General features: G+C 41.4%; 1 protein-coding gene across 1 annotated transcript in view; it reads left to right on the top strand.

Annotated features, from left to right (window-relative positions):
• The window catches only part of LOC146763124 (protein ARK2N-like), a 98,889-nt gene that overhangs the window by 35,964 nt on the left and 47,083 nt on the right, over positions 1–15,842 (top strand). The window contains exon 3 of the mRNA XM_085571115.1: positions 9,317–9,499. Within this exon, the coding sequence (XP_085427241.1) occupies positions 9,317–9,499 (183 nt within the window). The remainder of the gene's footprint in view (positions 1–9,316; positions 9,500–15,842) is intronic.

Raw genomic sequence — 15,842 nt, 5'->3', positions numbered from 1 at the left:
GCAGCCAGGTCTTCAGCTATCATAAATCAGCTCCTCTAAAATGAAAAGTGTGTGTTGATTTACACAGTTGAATATCTGGTCCATGAGCTTGTTTTCCATGTGAAGCAGTATGCTTCTCCCTCTGCAAACTGAGAGGGGAACCCCACCTTTCTGTTGTTTAGGTGTAGTATAATATACCTGATAATGGATTTGGCAAGCTGTGCCATTAAAGAGGAACATCTCTTTTCTTGCTTTGTATTGTGAATTTGAGAGATTCAGAGCCCTGAAGAAACCAACCTTCACATACCAATAGTAGTGATGAGTGTGTATTTTCAATAAGTGTGCAACAGATTTTAGCATCTCTTTGAGAAAACAGATTCCCAATACATATTTTCAGATGATGTGGGTTTTTTTTTTCTTCTGGGAATTCTTTTGCTATATTAAATGCAGCCATATGTTTGTCATGATTTCCATTATAAGGTCTTATTTTTAAAGGACTTTGACTATGAATTTTTGGGAAGTTAAAATTGATTCAGCTGAAATTTTCATATAAATTTTAACCTCATCCATTCTCTATTTCATGAAATCAGTCTCACTTATTTTAAGATTATCAGAAGGAAACTCTCCTACTTTCCAACTCAGTTCTCAGTTACATTTTGAATGTATGTTTATGCTCATATCTCAAAAAATTACTTGAAAACCACCAAATGTAACAAGTAGAGGAGAAATCAGTAGTTTTTCACAGATGTGGAGAATCACAGATTATAAAGTTTCTCTAATTTCCCTAGGTTTTGTACTTCATAATGGAGTAAAGAAACACTCTATTTTCTTTAAGGAATTTTATTTATAGTTTCAAAGATTAAATATATTGAGTCAGATCACCTGGTGTAATTCTAGTGTATTCCTAGAGGTCAGAGAATCACAGAATAGTTTGGGTTGGAAGAGACCTTAAAGACCATCTATTTCCAACCCCTCTGCCATAGACAGGGACACTTTCCACTAGACCTGGTGGCTTCAAGTCCCATCCAACCTGGTCTTGAACACTCCCTGGGATGGGGATTCACAACGTCTCTGGGCAACATGTTCCTATACTGTAATTTTTAATATTGAATTACATGTTTTCTAATGTGGCAGCTGTTTCAGCATAGGAGTAATGGGACACCTGTACCAATGTGGAGTTAGGATTTTGCAGCAGGTGAAACACAGCTTCCTTTGCAAAAGAAAAAAGTCTTTATGTAAAGGCTTCATTTAAATGCCTATAAATGTCAAACTGACAGCTCAGTAAATGAAAAAATTAAAGGATTTTATCCTAGAATTGGACTATTTTTAGGAATCCTTGAAAGTCCAGGGGCTTTAATGTGCAGTGGTTTTGCAGGCTTGGCTGCATGTTCTTTCCCAGGCATTTGTGCTGCTTCCCTCCCTCAAGTGGGGTTTGGCAAGCAAGGTCTTTACGAAGCTCTACCCTTCACACATTTTTAAAATCTGAATATCTGGAATTTTGCTTCAAACATCTGAATTCTCAGGTTTTATTTAGAAAAAACATTGAAGTAAAGGCAGTGAAACTTTTTTCAGTTTTTCCATTGCAAAACATAACTGAGCAAGGAAAAAAAAGAAAAAGTCTTAAACCTTTCATATATACTGCACTTCAGTATATTTTTTAACAGCATTTTGATAAAATAATTCAGGCAGAAATATACATCTCTATTTTTTTGTATTCACAGTGTCTTTTGGTGTTTTTGCAGGATAGTTAGATTATTTTATCTGAGCTGCCAGAGTTAAGACTGGAGGACCAATTTTAACTTAAATGAAACAGGATTATATTTGGTAGTTATTTTACAAATTGAAATGTGTTTACTTTCACTGATTTATTTTGTTAATATATTTTGCCTCTTCTTGTATCCACATACTGTAAATCTCTTTTTTTTTTAAGTAATATTTTTAGTATGTTAAGAAATTAAATTCTAGCCCTATTGATATTAGTAGAAGTTTTCTATTGGTTTTAATGGGGCTAGCATTTAATCTCATTAGAAATTAAACTTATTCTGTAGCTTTTTGTCAGATTCTTCAGATTAATTTCAGGCGAGTCTTTGCCTGATGAGGGTGTATAAATCAGACCAATTGAGTATATGTTTCTAAAATAATTGAAGTCTGCACTGTGACCACTGCAGTTGCATTTAGAAGCAGTAGAACAAATGCACTTTGTAATTTGTACTGTAAAAGCTAAAATATTTGGGCTGATTGATAGAGATAGTACCTTGAAAAAATGAAGCTAGAAACCAGTCTTTCTCACAAATTTTGTTAGTCTCATAGTGTTAGATCATGAAAATGAAGGCATGTGAAAAATAGGCTTATTAAGTTAGAATCAATTTCAAATACTCTGTTAAATCTCACCAATTGATGGGAGCAACGGATTAGTCTGGAACATCAAAAGCTTTGCGTCAAGGCTGTATCAGTCCTTCCATGGGAAAGTGCAGTGTGCACTTGGAAAACTGTGATGTTTTCTGGAGAGGTGTGTAGGGGGTGTGTGTTTGCTGCTTTTTCCTAATGTAAGTGGTATTTACACTGGGAATTTTTTTTTAACTGTCATGTCTATGTAAGAGTGTAGGTTGTGATGGTTTCCAAAAGCCTCCTGATAGATTTTTGCAAGTAAAACTGGGGAAGAGATCTGTCTAATATATCTGTTTCCATAATTAATGAATCAGTAGATGGCATCAGGGTAAATAAATCCTGTAATGAGAAATAGAGGCCACTTCTCAATAATTTCAATGCACAGCCATATTCCATGTGCCTTTGCTTAACACAATGAAAAAGACTTTATTACATCTTTATATATAATTTGATGAAAAAAATCCAAGATATTTTCCATCTAGTCATCAAAAACCCTGAAAGAATGAATGTTGATCAGCAAGACTTGAATTTTTGAGATCTCTTTTGATGTGATATATTAAAAATGATCCAGTCTGAGAACAGATACTCATTTGATAATGTTGTTTTGATTTTATTATTTTATTATGGTTAAAAAAACAAACAAAACCTTTACTGTGTGAAATTAAGGAAAATGGGAGGAAAGTGGGTTCATCAATAAAGTTCACTTTAGTATTTTGGAAGGAATGATGTTACACTATTTTTTTAATGTATTTACAATGTATTCTTTGCCTAACTGTAAATTTTGAAATGCAACTATTGTAACCTCAACTAAATAAATAAATAAATAAATAAATAAATAATCATAATAATGAAGTGTTTCATGTTGCTAATCAACATTTTAAAAGCACAGATCCTGCCCTCCATCCCCTCATGGGAATTGTTTTAGGGTTGAGCTAGTTTATGCCATTTGAACTCTGCATACTTTATGAAGCAGCAGCTCTAGGTCACATTTGAAATGAAAACAGGGCTGTATTGCTTATCTAAACAAAAAGGCTATTAGCCTGTAGTCTTTTATATGAAGCCTTTCTGTTTGGATCAAAGTTACTGATGCGTCTACTGTAAAAATATTTTAGCAAGTCATTTAAGAAGAATCTTCTAGGTTTTGGCACACAAAATATTTCAGTTACTGTAATGATCATCTGATCTTAAAATTTATATAGGTCTTAGACTCCATTACATGTTTTGTGTAATCTTGAAGTAAATGGCGTTATCGCTTAAATTTAAATGTCAAGTGTAATTGAGGGCATTCTTAACTCCTATTATTTGAAAATGTTTCAGTATTTCCTTTTGTTATATAAAAATACATCAATTTAGTTTGAGAGATTGAGACAAAGCAGTACCTATATTCACAGTAAAGATGTAGAGGTGAGGCTGGAAGAAGCTGTGTCTCCTTTGGCTTTCAATTACTTAGATGCCTCTATGTGTCACTGTTATAGCTTTTGCACATTTCATGAAAGCATTCCTAGACACTATTTTTAAGCTCCTCAGTAATTTGAGGGGAGTATTGTTTTCACCAAAGCTGCACACTTCTGCTTGTTAGCCTTGAGCAAGCTGCGAATCTCTGCTTGCCTCAGTTTCCCCCATAGGCAAAAGGAGGTTAATAAGCACCTCAGAGTTCTTTGAGATCCTCTAATGGAAAGCTTTCTGTGAGAGTAAAGTGCTGCAATTATTATTGCTAATATTATTGTACCTGTTATGTGTCGCTGTAGGACACGTGAAAGCACGACGCGAGCCACCTGTTGCTTGCAAGGTAAAAAAAGGAACGTTTATTATCTGACTCTGTCTTTTATACCTTCCCAAGGGTGACATTGGATTGGAGAGTGAATGGGCCACCTCTCCAAAGACATTGGACAAACTACCAGTACATCAAGTGTTCTCCACCCCCATAAAAGAATGTAAACAATATGTTGTTTACAGAAATTGTGTGGAAAAGTTCTCCAAAAGAATGTAAACTCAGAAGGCTTTAAGAAGTCTTAAGAATCAGGGTGACAGTTATGTGTGTTTTAAAGCTTAGTGTGATGTTTACACCTAAATAAGGCTCCATGTCTCCTTCATTGTAAACACACTGATGACTCCAGGAGGCAATTCAGACCACCAAAATTAGACTTCATTCCAAAATTATTTTAATCAGAATAGACTTCTGGAGATATCAGTCTTTTTCCTCTACTTATAGAGAAAACAGCAAAGTTTAAATCCCATCCCTAAAGCTGGAATTAATCTTGCTGAACTTCAGAGATGTAAAAGTTAGGTGCCTTGGCTAAGGTCTTTGTGCTTACTGGGGAAGGAGGGGAGATGGTGATGCTCCAGGTTGCAATTTCCAGACTGGGATTACCTTACTCTGAACAACTTGTCTCTGGCTACAGTGGTAGGGAGTTTAGGTGATTATGAGCTTGGGAGAACTTGCCTAAATTTAGGAAAGCTAAAGTAATGATTTAGAGTCAGTCTCATTGAATGGTTTGGGTTGGAAGGCACCTTAAGGACCACCTAGTTCCAACCTCTCTGCCATGGGCAGGGACATCTTCCACTAGACCAGGTTGTTCAAAGCCCCATCCAACCTGGCCTTGAACACTTCCAGGGATCGGGAATTCACAGCTTCCCTGAGCAACCTGTGCCAGTGCCTCACCACTCTCAAAGTCAATTCCTGTCCAATATCTAATCTAACCCTGCCCTCTGTCATTTTGAAGCCATTTCCCCTTTTCCTATCCCTCCATGCCCTGGTCCAAAGTCCCTCTCCAGCTCTCTTGTAGCCTCTTTAGGGTACTGGAAGGTGCTCCATGGTATCCCTGGAGCCTTCTCCAGGCTGAACAACCCCACCTCTCTCAGCCTGTCTACATAGATTTAAAGGTCTAAATCCCCCATTCAGGTTCTGCTAGCTAATATATTTTTGTTTCCTGTGCATTGATACACAGTGGTTGCAGTGCAAAAGTATGGTGCTTCTTATAGAATCACTGCTTTTAACCTATAGCTGAGATTTTACTGTTGATTCTCCCATTTTACTTGTGTTGCCATTATGATGAAATAAGAGATAATAGGAGCATGGTTCTTACAACACAGTTTACATCACCACATGTTGAGATGTGGCTCTATGAAAAACATGGGAGCAGATAGCAGATAAGAAATTACTGACTTTTCTATGTTGCAAGCTTAAAATGAAGGTTGATATGTGTAGGCATGCATTTTTGTGCATGTGACTTTTGATTTAGTCGTCCTGAGTGGAGCTAGTTTTAATATGTAAATTAAGGGAGAATTGGACACTTGGAAACATTAACCCCAAGCTGACCTCTGCCTCTGAATTCTTTAAAAAAAAAAGCAGTCTTTCCCTCCCCCTATTAAGATTAAACAGCTGGATTTTTCTGCTGGTATTTACTAACTTTCATCTTTGCCTTTTTCAAGCATTTATTGCTTTAGAAGTGAATTATAGCTTATCACCTGGGATATGTACATCTTCCAGCTACCTTTGTTGCATTTTTCCCAACCTGGAAATGAAACTCGAGATAATTTTAGTAAGGAGGCAATATAAGAGCAGTTCTTTATTTGAAGGCCTTCAGTGGCACTTATGGAAAGATGTCCACAAAAGCCCATCCCCTCAAGAGATGAGTACATATTTAAAGGTTTTAGGAAATTAGCATAATTGAGAAAAAGCACCAATTAGGAGGACAAGTGGTGATGCAATTCCCCCCCAGGTCAAGCCCCTTCTCTGGAGTCCCCCGTTCAGCAGTAGCTGTACTTTGTCCATGAAAATGTATCTTGAAGACTTGTTCTCAACCTTGGTTCCCAGGAAGAACCAAGAAAGCATAGGGGCCTTGTACCCCCCGGGGCTTGGAGCTTTGGAATTTGTTTTGTATTTCTGCTTAAGGAAAGGGCATGGAAAAGTACTGGGAAAACTAGCCACTAATACAATAGACTACAAAGTTACAAATATATGTGCAAAGAATATAGAAAACATAGGAAAAAAGGCAAAACCCAAGCCGGCATCACCTTGACTTCTCAAAAGACATGATTTTTCTTAAATAGATTGTTTAAGTTACTGATAAAGGAACCTCCTAATTGTGTTACATTATTTTAATTCTGGTATGGTTTGTTTTGTTGTGTTTTTCTATCTGTTGAAATCTTATTACAGTAAGTAATTGCAAGGAGTGGCTCTATTGCAAAGAAAATATTATAAAGTTCAATTTTGCTTGCAGTTAGTCCTTTTGCCTTTTCAACTTGAAAGCATTTTTTCACTTTATTTCCTAGCTGAAGCCAATAGTCTTTATTTCTTGGTGCCACACATAAACTTTGCATCACATCACCAGGTGATCACGTAGTTGGCTAGGGAAGTATTATTTATTTCCAAATTTAGCTGGTCCTGTCCCATCCCTATAGCTCTGAAAAGGAAACAGTTTTTTGGGAACAGAGGAATTTTTTTATATGCCTTTGCTGCAAGTTTTATCTAGTTGCAGTTCTCTACAACTTAATGTTTGGGCATTTTTAAACACACATAGGCATTTATTGCTTATTTCTTCTTTTATACATGCTGAGAATCCAGGAACTTCTTGCAGCATTGTGGCTATTGTCTTTGTTGGTCATTTACTTGTGATAGATATGGTTAAAACTGGTGTCGGGCCCTTTTGTTTTCAAATCTGATTCTGAAAGGCAAGTCTGAGAAAAAAATAGATCTCTGTTGTGATTGCTTTGTAAATAAGCAGCTTGTTTTTTTCCAGATTGGTAAATTGGTGGCTCTTACACTGACAGATGTAATGACAGTATTTAAATTATATTGAAAATATTTTTGTCTGTTTGATGTATACTAAATTGAAGCAGAGTTATACGGTGTTCTGTTTGGAAGTGTGGAAGATACAAGAGTGGAGCTACAAATAACCAGTTTATGCTTGTATTTCCTACTGATGAAGACTTTCACACAAGTTATTTCTATGGGTAGGTGATAAGAATATCACTCTGCATGTATATACGTTTATAATACACTTTTGCATGATTATACATGTAGGAGTGGTACAATTTTGACTTGAAACTATTGGTGCCTTTTGTCCCAATGCAATTTTATTTGTATAGACATGTCTATCTAAAAATCAAATTTCACTTCTGCTTTTGGGGATCTGAATAAGAAGTGAGAGAAACAAAGACCTGAAGGAACAGTACATAGCTCCTGAAATTTTAGATAACCTATTAAAAAAATGGGCAAATAGTCAATATTGTACTTGACCCTCGTATCTTCTCCACTCAACTGTTTATTTTTACAACTCACGTTATATATGTTCACATGGAACTCTAATGATAATACTGAAAGACAACATGCCTCTCTATGATTCAGTCCAGCTGTAGCTTATGCATGTAATTTAATCATTGGCTGTCACAAATAATTAACTGAACATCAGCCAGCTTAATTTTTAACTTGGTCTTATGTTATTTTGTAAGTATTTTAAAATAACAAAGATTGCCTTTCAGTTAATCATTATTTCTTTTCGAGTCATAATCATCAGCTTTTCATGTTGATCTTTAATACATTGCCATTGAACTACCCATTTATTTTTGTCAGGTCTGTTTTAAGTTTCTAATATAACATCATTTTATGAAATTGTTGTTTTGGAGGCAGGTCTGATTGGAAATATTTTGTGAATTTCTTCATACCTTGTTGCCATACTGATCTTTAGTATGACTTGAGCGATATGGTCACTCTTCAATGAAGTGTGTTGCTGATCACAAAATAGGCACTTCTGAAAACAGTGAGTTGAATTATGTTTCAGGCACCAAGTTACAAAAACCAAAGCTAAACAAAACCAAAACAAAAGAAACCCCACCCTAAAAACCTCAAGAGAAACAGCCTTTAAGAGAATTAAATTTGAATTTTTTTTCTATTTCATCCTTGATTTTGTTGATGAAGTCTTGGCCCAAAAAGAGTTTTGATTGTCTCATTTGAGGAGTGGGAACTCCAGCCGCTTTGATCCACTGTGAGTCAATAAGCTGTAGCTGGGGTGAACCATTTGAATTAAACTGCACATCCTTTCAGAATTAGTTTTCCATTCTCTCTGCTTCTACATTAATCTTTGTCTTGAATTTGACTTTTTTCTGAGCCTCCTCTGTTTCTAGCATGCTTTCCAATTATAAGTGATTTTAATTCATTACAAAGAATATAGTTGGTCCTAACGAAATAGACCAAAAATAGCTTTTTGTTATTCCTCAGGAACAGATTTCAGAATCTCATAAGCTATTTTGTCTCCCTCTTTCCTTCTTCACTTTGGTGACCAAAAATGCATATGGTAATCATATTGAATTAAAAGCATATTTATCACTGCACATGATAGCTTTGTTTCTTGTTATCCTTGATTTTAAAAAAAACAACACCAAAAAAACATTGCTACTTTGAAAAAATTCCCTGCCCTTGACAGGTAAATATTATGAAAGGAAAGTTGCCTAATGTTAAATTGATTGTCACTGGATCGGTTATATCAAAAAGTTAGTCTTATTCAATCAACCATAATGTAATGTAAGGTCTCACTTGACTTTTGTAAAATTCTCTAGATATTTTGTCTTGCCAAATTTAATATCCTGTATCTTATTATGTTTTATTTAAAACTGAAGTTTATCCTTTTAAGGTTGTAAATATAATGTCATCAGATATGGAGATGTTGATGTGTTAATATAAAAGATAATACACAAATAAGTGATAATTTAATAAATGTGTTTTTCTTACATTTGTGTTTTCTGTGTATGCAAAGGTTAAAATGTCTGTGTAATCTCAGAGTATGTTCATTAACTGAAGTTTAATGATTCATATAATGAATGTATCACTATAAACTATAAGCTTCATGTAGGAGATTTTATTCATCCTTAAATTATTGGACTTTGTACTTTTAGAGGGGGTTTTCACAGTATGCAGACTTCTAATCTGTGCTGTTTTTCTCTCCTGCAGATGGACTTCCAGTTATAGCTCACTATGATATATCAGACACAAACTCAGACCCAGAAGTGGTAAATGTGGACAATCTGTTAGCAGCTGCAGTAGTTCAAGAGCACAATAATTCTTTAGGAAATCAAGACTCAGGATCTACCTGGAGAACCAGAGGGCTGCTAGATGAACTGAGTGCTGATACAGGTTTGGTTAAATTCTCTTCCTCTGACATTTGTTCCAACATCTCAGTAGGTATCTCTCCCTTTCTTGCTTTCAGTATTTTTGTAGTTTATACATCTTTAAAAGCTCCCTAAGTGGATTTTGCAAAAAAACCAGTACCGATGCTTATTAAAAAGCTCTGACATTTATTCCAAAATATAACTGATAAAAACTGACAAAGATTCCTGCAATATATTTTTGACACTAATTTTCTTATTTATTTTTTTCTCCTTTGTTTCCTTCTAATTACTATCTGGAATGTAAGTCTGGTGTTTTGGTGTTGTTTTTGGTTTTATTTTAATGAAACTGAGCTAAGCTTGTTACTGGATGATTGATTATGATGACCCATGTCACCAGCTATTAAACTTGTCTGCTAAAGATTAGGTTGGAACCTGGGTTCTAAGGCAGAGTTAGTTTATTTCAACTCAAGCTATGTGTCTCCAGAGATGGACCCTGAACAAAGAAATTCCTGGACCTTTATACCCTTGTGCACCCAATCTTCACGCACCCTGCATGCATCTCTTGGTCCAATGGTGATTTATGGTCTGGGGTCTTCTAACACATCACTAGATTCTTTTCACATGGGTAGGCCATTAACTGCTCTTACCTTCCAGCTTGGGCCAGCCTTGGGGGCCTCCAGGGTCTCAACCCTTATGCAAACCTATTCAGCTTTTTTCTGTTTCCTCCTCTGTTTAGCCATCCATGCTAATAGAACCCATTTAAAGTTCACTGATCCTAAGCTTTAAGCAGAGCCCACTCATGCCAAGCTGTAAGCAAGTTACAATTAATCTTAAACCTATACAATTAATTTCTGATATTTTGTATTTAAATGTAAACTTAATTTGATCCCAAACAGGTCATAATCTAAGGATTGGAATTGTCTGTATCTTTTTTCTTTCTCTCTTCATTTCCTTAAAATACAAGCAGTAAATCTTTCCATATTCCTTCTGCACCTTAGAAAATCGGACAGACCAGCATCAGATAAACATGAAGGGTAAAAAGGTGCTGGTAAATGAGCTTAGCATTTTAATGGGTTTGCATGGCTTGGTTTAGGTAGCGAGGGGGCTACAGGAGTGACTTCTGTGAGAAGCTGATAGAAGCTTTCTCCATGTCTGGCAGTCAATCCCTGGCAGCTCCAAAGATGGATGTGCCGCTGGTCAATGCTAGGCCAATTAGAAATGGTGGTAACACTTCTGTGATAACATATTTAAGAAGAAAGAAAAAAAAAAGTTATTTGGGCCAGAGAAGAGCGGAGTGAGAATACGTGAGAGGAGCAACTATGCAGACACCAAGGTGAGCGGAAAAGGAGGGAGAGGAGCTGCTCCAGGCACCAAAGCTGAGATTGCCCTGCAGCCCATGGCGAAGACCATGGAGAAGTAGCTGTCACCCTGCAGCCCATGGAGGAGACCCACACCAGAGCACGTGGATGGATGCCAGAGAGGAGGCTGTTACCCTGTAGGAGGCCCGTGGAGAGAGGAGACCCCTCTGGAGCAGTCTGTTCTTGATGGACTGCACCCTGTGGAAGAGTGATCCATGCTGCAGCAGTTTGAAGGGTACTGTTGCCCATGGGATTGAGTAATTGTTGTGGTTTGATGAGGAAGGGAATTTTCTCAGGAAGTTGGTAGTCAAACCAATCAGTGGTCACATTTGGATATTGGCACCTGGAGTGACCACTGAAGGCTGGACACGCCTCTGAGAACACAGGGGGTTAAAAGCAAGAACTCCCAGGAGAACTGTCTCTTTGGTTCCAGTCATCAGAGAGTATAAACCTACCCTGCCCAGCCTCAGGCTGGGTGGGGGAGGGGAAGCCATGTGGCCCAGGCTGAGGTGGGCCAAAGGATAGAGGGACTGGAACTGAGCCAGTTCCTGCAGACAGAAGGGTGGAGGAAGTCTGAGATGTCTTTGTTCCCCCCGCCCCAAACCTAGAGGGAAAGAAACAGAGAGCCTGAAGACACCTGGAAGTTTGCTGGCAGAGGAGAAGGAGAAGGAGAAGGAGAAGGAGAAGGAGAAGGAGAAGGAGAAGGAGAAGGAGAAGGAGAAGGAGAAGGAGAAGGAGAAGGAGAAGGAGAAGGGGGGGGAAGGTGTCCAGCGTGGAAGATGGAGTCCTGGGCCAAGATTTCAGCCATCCAGGGAGTCCGGGAATTTTAACCCTTTCCTGGGAAATGAAGGCTTTGTGAAATATTACTCCTCCTCATTTTGAAGAAAAGAGAGACAGCCTGGGGACCTGAGATGTTGGGAAAAGAAGGTTGGGGGGGGGATGATGGAGTGGCTTTTGGCTGGACTTTTCTTGTTAGCCATAGACGGAACCAATTTCTCCTGCAAGAGAGATTGCATTTTAGGGGGATGCAAGGTGAGCCAAAAGACTTGCTTCAGCAACTACCAGTACAAGAATGGAGTGAACAGAGAAAAGCTGAGGAGGGTGTGATGATGCCCTCTGTTGCCTTCAGGGGAAGGCAAGGTGACCTGGTTGCAAGGAACAGCACGGCAGCCCGGCTTCGCCCAGGCTACTCGGGCTAACAACAGACGCTAACACCAATGTGGTGGACGGTCGAAAGCGTTTATTATCTTATCTCATGGGTTTAAATAGTCTTGGGGGACTTTGCTACGTCAGGGGGGTTTGGTAGGGTCTTTAGGGTTAGTCAGGAGTGGAAAACTACTGGGTTAGGTGTGGTTACATTCTTTGGGGTAATGGATAACGTGCTGCAGGAGGAGAGGGGGAAGGGGATCTTTCTTTCCGTCACATCCCGGGATCTTCCGATCGCCTGTCCCTATCTACTACATCTCCCCCCTCCTTTTCATAAATAAAATGAGGTAGTCGTAGATATAGGCACTGGAGTGAGGTACAAACTTGTAACTTGGTAAGGAAAAAGGGGTTTGGTAAACCTGAGTAATTCTCGCAAGGTGAGTTTTGAAGGCTTTTGCGACTGACTGTGTTCGCTGTGGTGACCTCTTTGAACACTTTGTCACTTGAAAGATGTTGCATGACCCATCTGAATGGCTGATAAGGGTAGTGGCCTGGGTTGGCTTGCCCCCCGGCTACAAGCGCCAACAGCAAAATCACACAAAGACACTGTGCATGTCTGGGTCTCACCGGTGTGGGACTCTTGGGTTTTGTCTGGCGGCTTGGTGGTCCGTCGTCTCCCTCTGGAACAGGGGTGTACGCGTCACAGGGACGGTCCACAAGCATGTCCTGCAAACAGAAACTCACAGTTTTTCATTAGTTTCATTCTGAAGGTCAGGTTTGATTGACCTGAGTGGACACCACCTGATTCTGTCCTCTTTTTTGACTGCTGCGTACCCTCGTCCCGTAAGCACCAGTCTCCAGCCCCCTTCCCATTCTCCTAGCTCATTTTTGATCATGACCTGCGGGCCCTCCTCTAGTGTCCGGGTGGCCCAGTGCTTTTGAACTGGACTGTTTGTCTCATCTCCCCTAGGGAATTGGTTCAGTGCTAGCAACGCGGTTGCTAGCATGCGCGTTTGGTCTCCTGAGGGAATGGAATTGGCAAAGCCCTTTGCCTTTGCCAATACTTCTAACTTGGCTTTTAGGGTCTGATTTGCTTGCTCAACAATGGCCTGTCTGGCGCTGTTATATGGGATCCCTTGTACTAAGGTGATGCCCCATACCGAGGCGAATTCCTGCACTGATTTGTAGATAAAATTGGAAGCATTGTCAGTTTTAATTTGCGTGGGGATACTAAGCCATGCCATAACTGTCAGCCAGTGCTGGATTGTGGCCTTAGAGTTGGATTTGAGGTGCTGTGTTGCCACAATCACTCTGCTGTAAGTGTCCACTGTCACTGCAAGCCATGCTCGGGGCTTCAGCAGTTCGCAGAAAGTGAAGTCCGACTGCCAGATTTCTGAGGCCTTGAGACCTCTCGGGTTGACCCCACCGGTCCATAGGGGTGACTTCTGGCAGTGAGGGCAAGTGGCCACCACGTGCCTCGCGTCTGCTGTTGAGATCCCGCATCTTTTCGCCAGTGCTTTGGCTCCGATGTGGAGTGACTCGTGCAGTTGACGAGCTTCCTGCAATGTCCACACTGCCTTCACCGTGGCATCTGCTTTGTCATTGCCAGTCTGGAAGAAGCCCTTGACTGGGTTGTGGCTGTTGATGTGAATGACAGACAAGGTGCCCTGTCGTGAGGAGAGCGCCTCTTCAAGCATTGAGGCCGCTGTAGATGTTGACACACCCGGTCCCTACATGGCTAGGCAAAGCTTTGCCACGAATATAGAGTCTGTCACGATGCAGAGGTGTTCATCTTGGAAGAGTCCGCACGCCAAGACCACTGCTGCTGCTTCCAGCTGTTGCACTGACAGTGTGGGGTCACATGTTTTGACGCAATGCCATGTTTCTCCTGCCTGCCACACCGCTACTGCAGTAGAAGTCGTGGAGCAGGCGTCTGTAAAGACCGTCGGTCCTGGCTGCGGTCGGTCCATGACCTTTGGTGGCATGTCTATGTCGACAGTGGTCAGTAGCTGGGTCCAAGGTGGTCTGGTGGCATAGGACATTTCTCCTCTGAAGCCAGTGAGAGCAAGGGCCAGGTGCTCTGATATCGCAGTTGACTCCATGGTCAGTCGCTTGCGGAAGGGGAGGTGGATCCTCGCTGGCTCGGTCCCCAGGTGTCTCAGGGCGAGTTTCCTGCCTTTCATGATGAGGTTAGCAACGCATTCAACTCCTGGGGAAAATGCACGAGTTGGTCTTCCGAGGACCACCCATTAGATCGGCTGGGATTTTTCGGAGGGTCCTTGGGCCAGTGCTCCCACTCCTCCCTTCTGTGTGAAGTGGACATATAAATCCAGTGGTATGCTTGGGTTCCACCTGGAAAGTGTGCCAGTGGACATCTGACGTTCGATGAAGTCGAGAGAGTCCGTTGCTTGTGGCATCAGCTCCTTGGGGTCCCAGGGGTGTTTTCCTTTCAGGAGGTCATACAAGGGGTCCATGACCTCTGGAGGAACTAGGATGACGTTGCGGAGCCACTGGAGAGATCCCACAAGGCGCTGCATGTCATGGAGGGTCTTGATGTCTCGGCAGACCTTCACCCTGGAGGGGGTCATGTAGTAATTTGTGATCCCCACTCCCAGGAAGGTCATGCACGGTCCTCTCTTGATCTTCGTGTTCGTGATCTTAAAGCCGTTGGCCTGGAGAGTTTCCGTGATTGTGGACACTAGGTGATCCACTTGGCTTGCTGATGGTGCGGCAACGAGGATGTCGTCCATGTACTGAATGATGGTTGCAGCGGGGTGGGAGTGTCGGACTGGCATCAATGCCCTGTCCACGGTGATCTGGCATATAGTCGGGCTGTCCACAAGACCTTGCAGTAGCACCTTCCATTGGAAGCGGAGGTTAGGTCGCTCGCCGTTTCGGAACATGATGGAAAAGGTGAATCGTTCTTTGTCCTCAGCATGCAGGGGTATCGAAAAGAAACAGTCTTTGATGTCCAGCACCGTGCATGGCTGCCCTTCGGGGATGGCTGAATTCGTGGGCAGCAGTGTCTGAACTGGACCCATGGGTTGGATTGTCTTGTTCACCTCCCTCAGGTCGTGGATGAGATGATAACCTTCTCCAGATCTCTTGGGGATTACAAATACGGGGGTGTTCCACGGGCTGGTGGAGGGTTCTATGTGACCCTTTTGCAGCTCACGGTCGACCAGTTCCAGCAAGGCTGCCATTTGAGGCTTTCACAGGGGCCACTGCTCGACCCATATGGGATCTGGTGATTTCCAAGTCAGTTTGATCGGCAGCAGTGGGTGTACGGCAGTGGCCCTCATTATAAATTTGTAATCCTGACTCCTAACATAGCAAGGATGTCCCTTCCTATCAGGGGTGGAGAGTTTTGCAAAATGTAGGGGTAGATTGCTACTGTCTGTTCTGGTCCCATTTTTGTATGAAGCGTTATAGCTATCAACTGGGTGCTTTTCCAAGCTCGGGACGGCCCTCCCACTCCGTTCACTGGGGGGACTTCTTTGCATTGCCAATGTCGGGGCCACAGTGCTTGGGGAAAAATCGAGCAGTCTGCTCCTGTGTCTGCCCAAAACTGAAGCCCTATTACATGGGGGTCCTGACTGCCATAAAGGCGGCATGTCCCCCATGCCTTCGGGGACTCCTTCCCTATTTTCATGGCCAGGGCCACCCAGGGGTCCCGTTCTGGGGCGCCCCCTGCTGGCCCTGCGGCACAGGCGCTGCTTGCGGTGGTAGTGGGTACGAAGGTACCGCAGGCTGTGTTGCGAAACTCTGCAATTGTGTCGCTGGCGGGGATACGAAGCTGGCTGCCTCCCATGGGGGTATGGGGTATAAGGTCTCCCCGCCCCACGGGGGGTTGGCATAGATGGG

This window comes from Lonchura striata, chromosome W (genome assembly GCF_050655825.1).
Source record: "Lonchura striata isolate lonStrDom1 chromosome W, ASM5065582v1, whole genome shotgun sequence".
NCBI classification, from domain to species: domain Eukaryota; kingdom Metazoa; phylum Chordata; class Aves; order Passeriformes; family Estrildidae; genus Lonchura; species Lonchura striata.
This window is presented reverse-complemented; position numbering and strand designations above follow the sequence as displayed.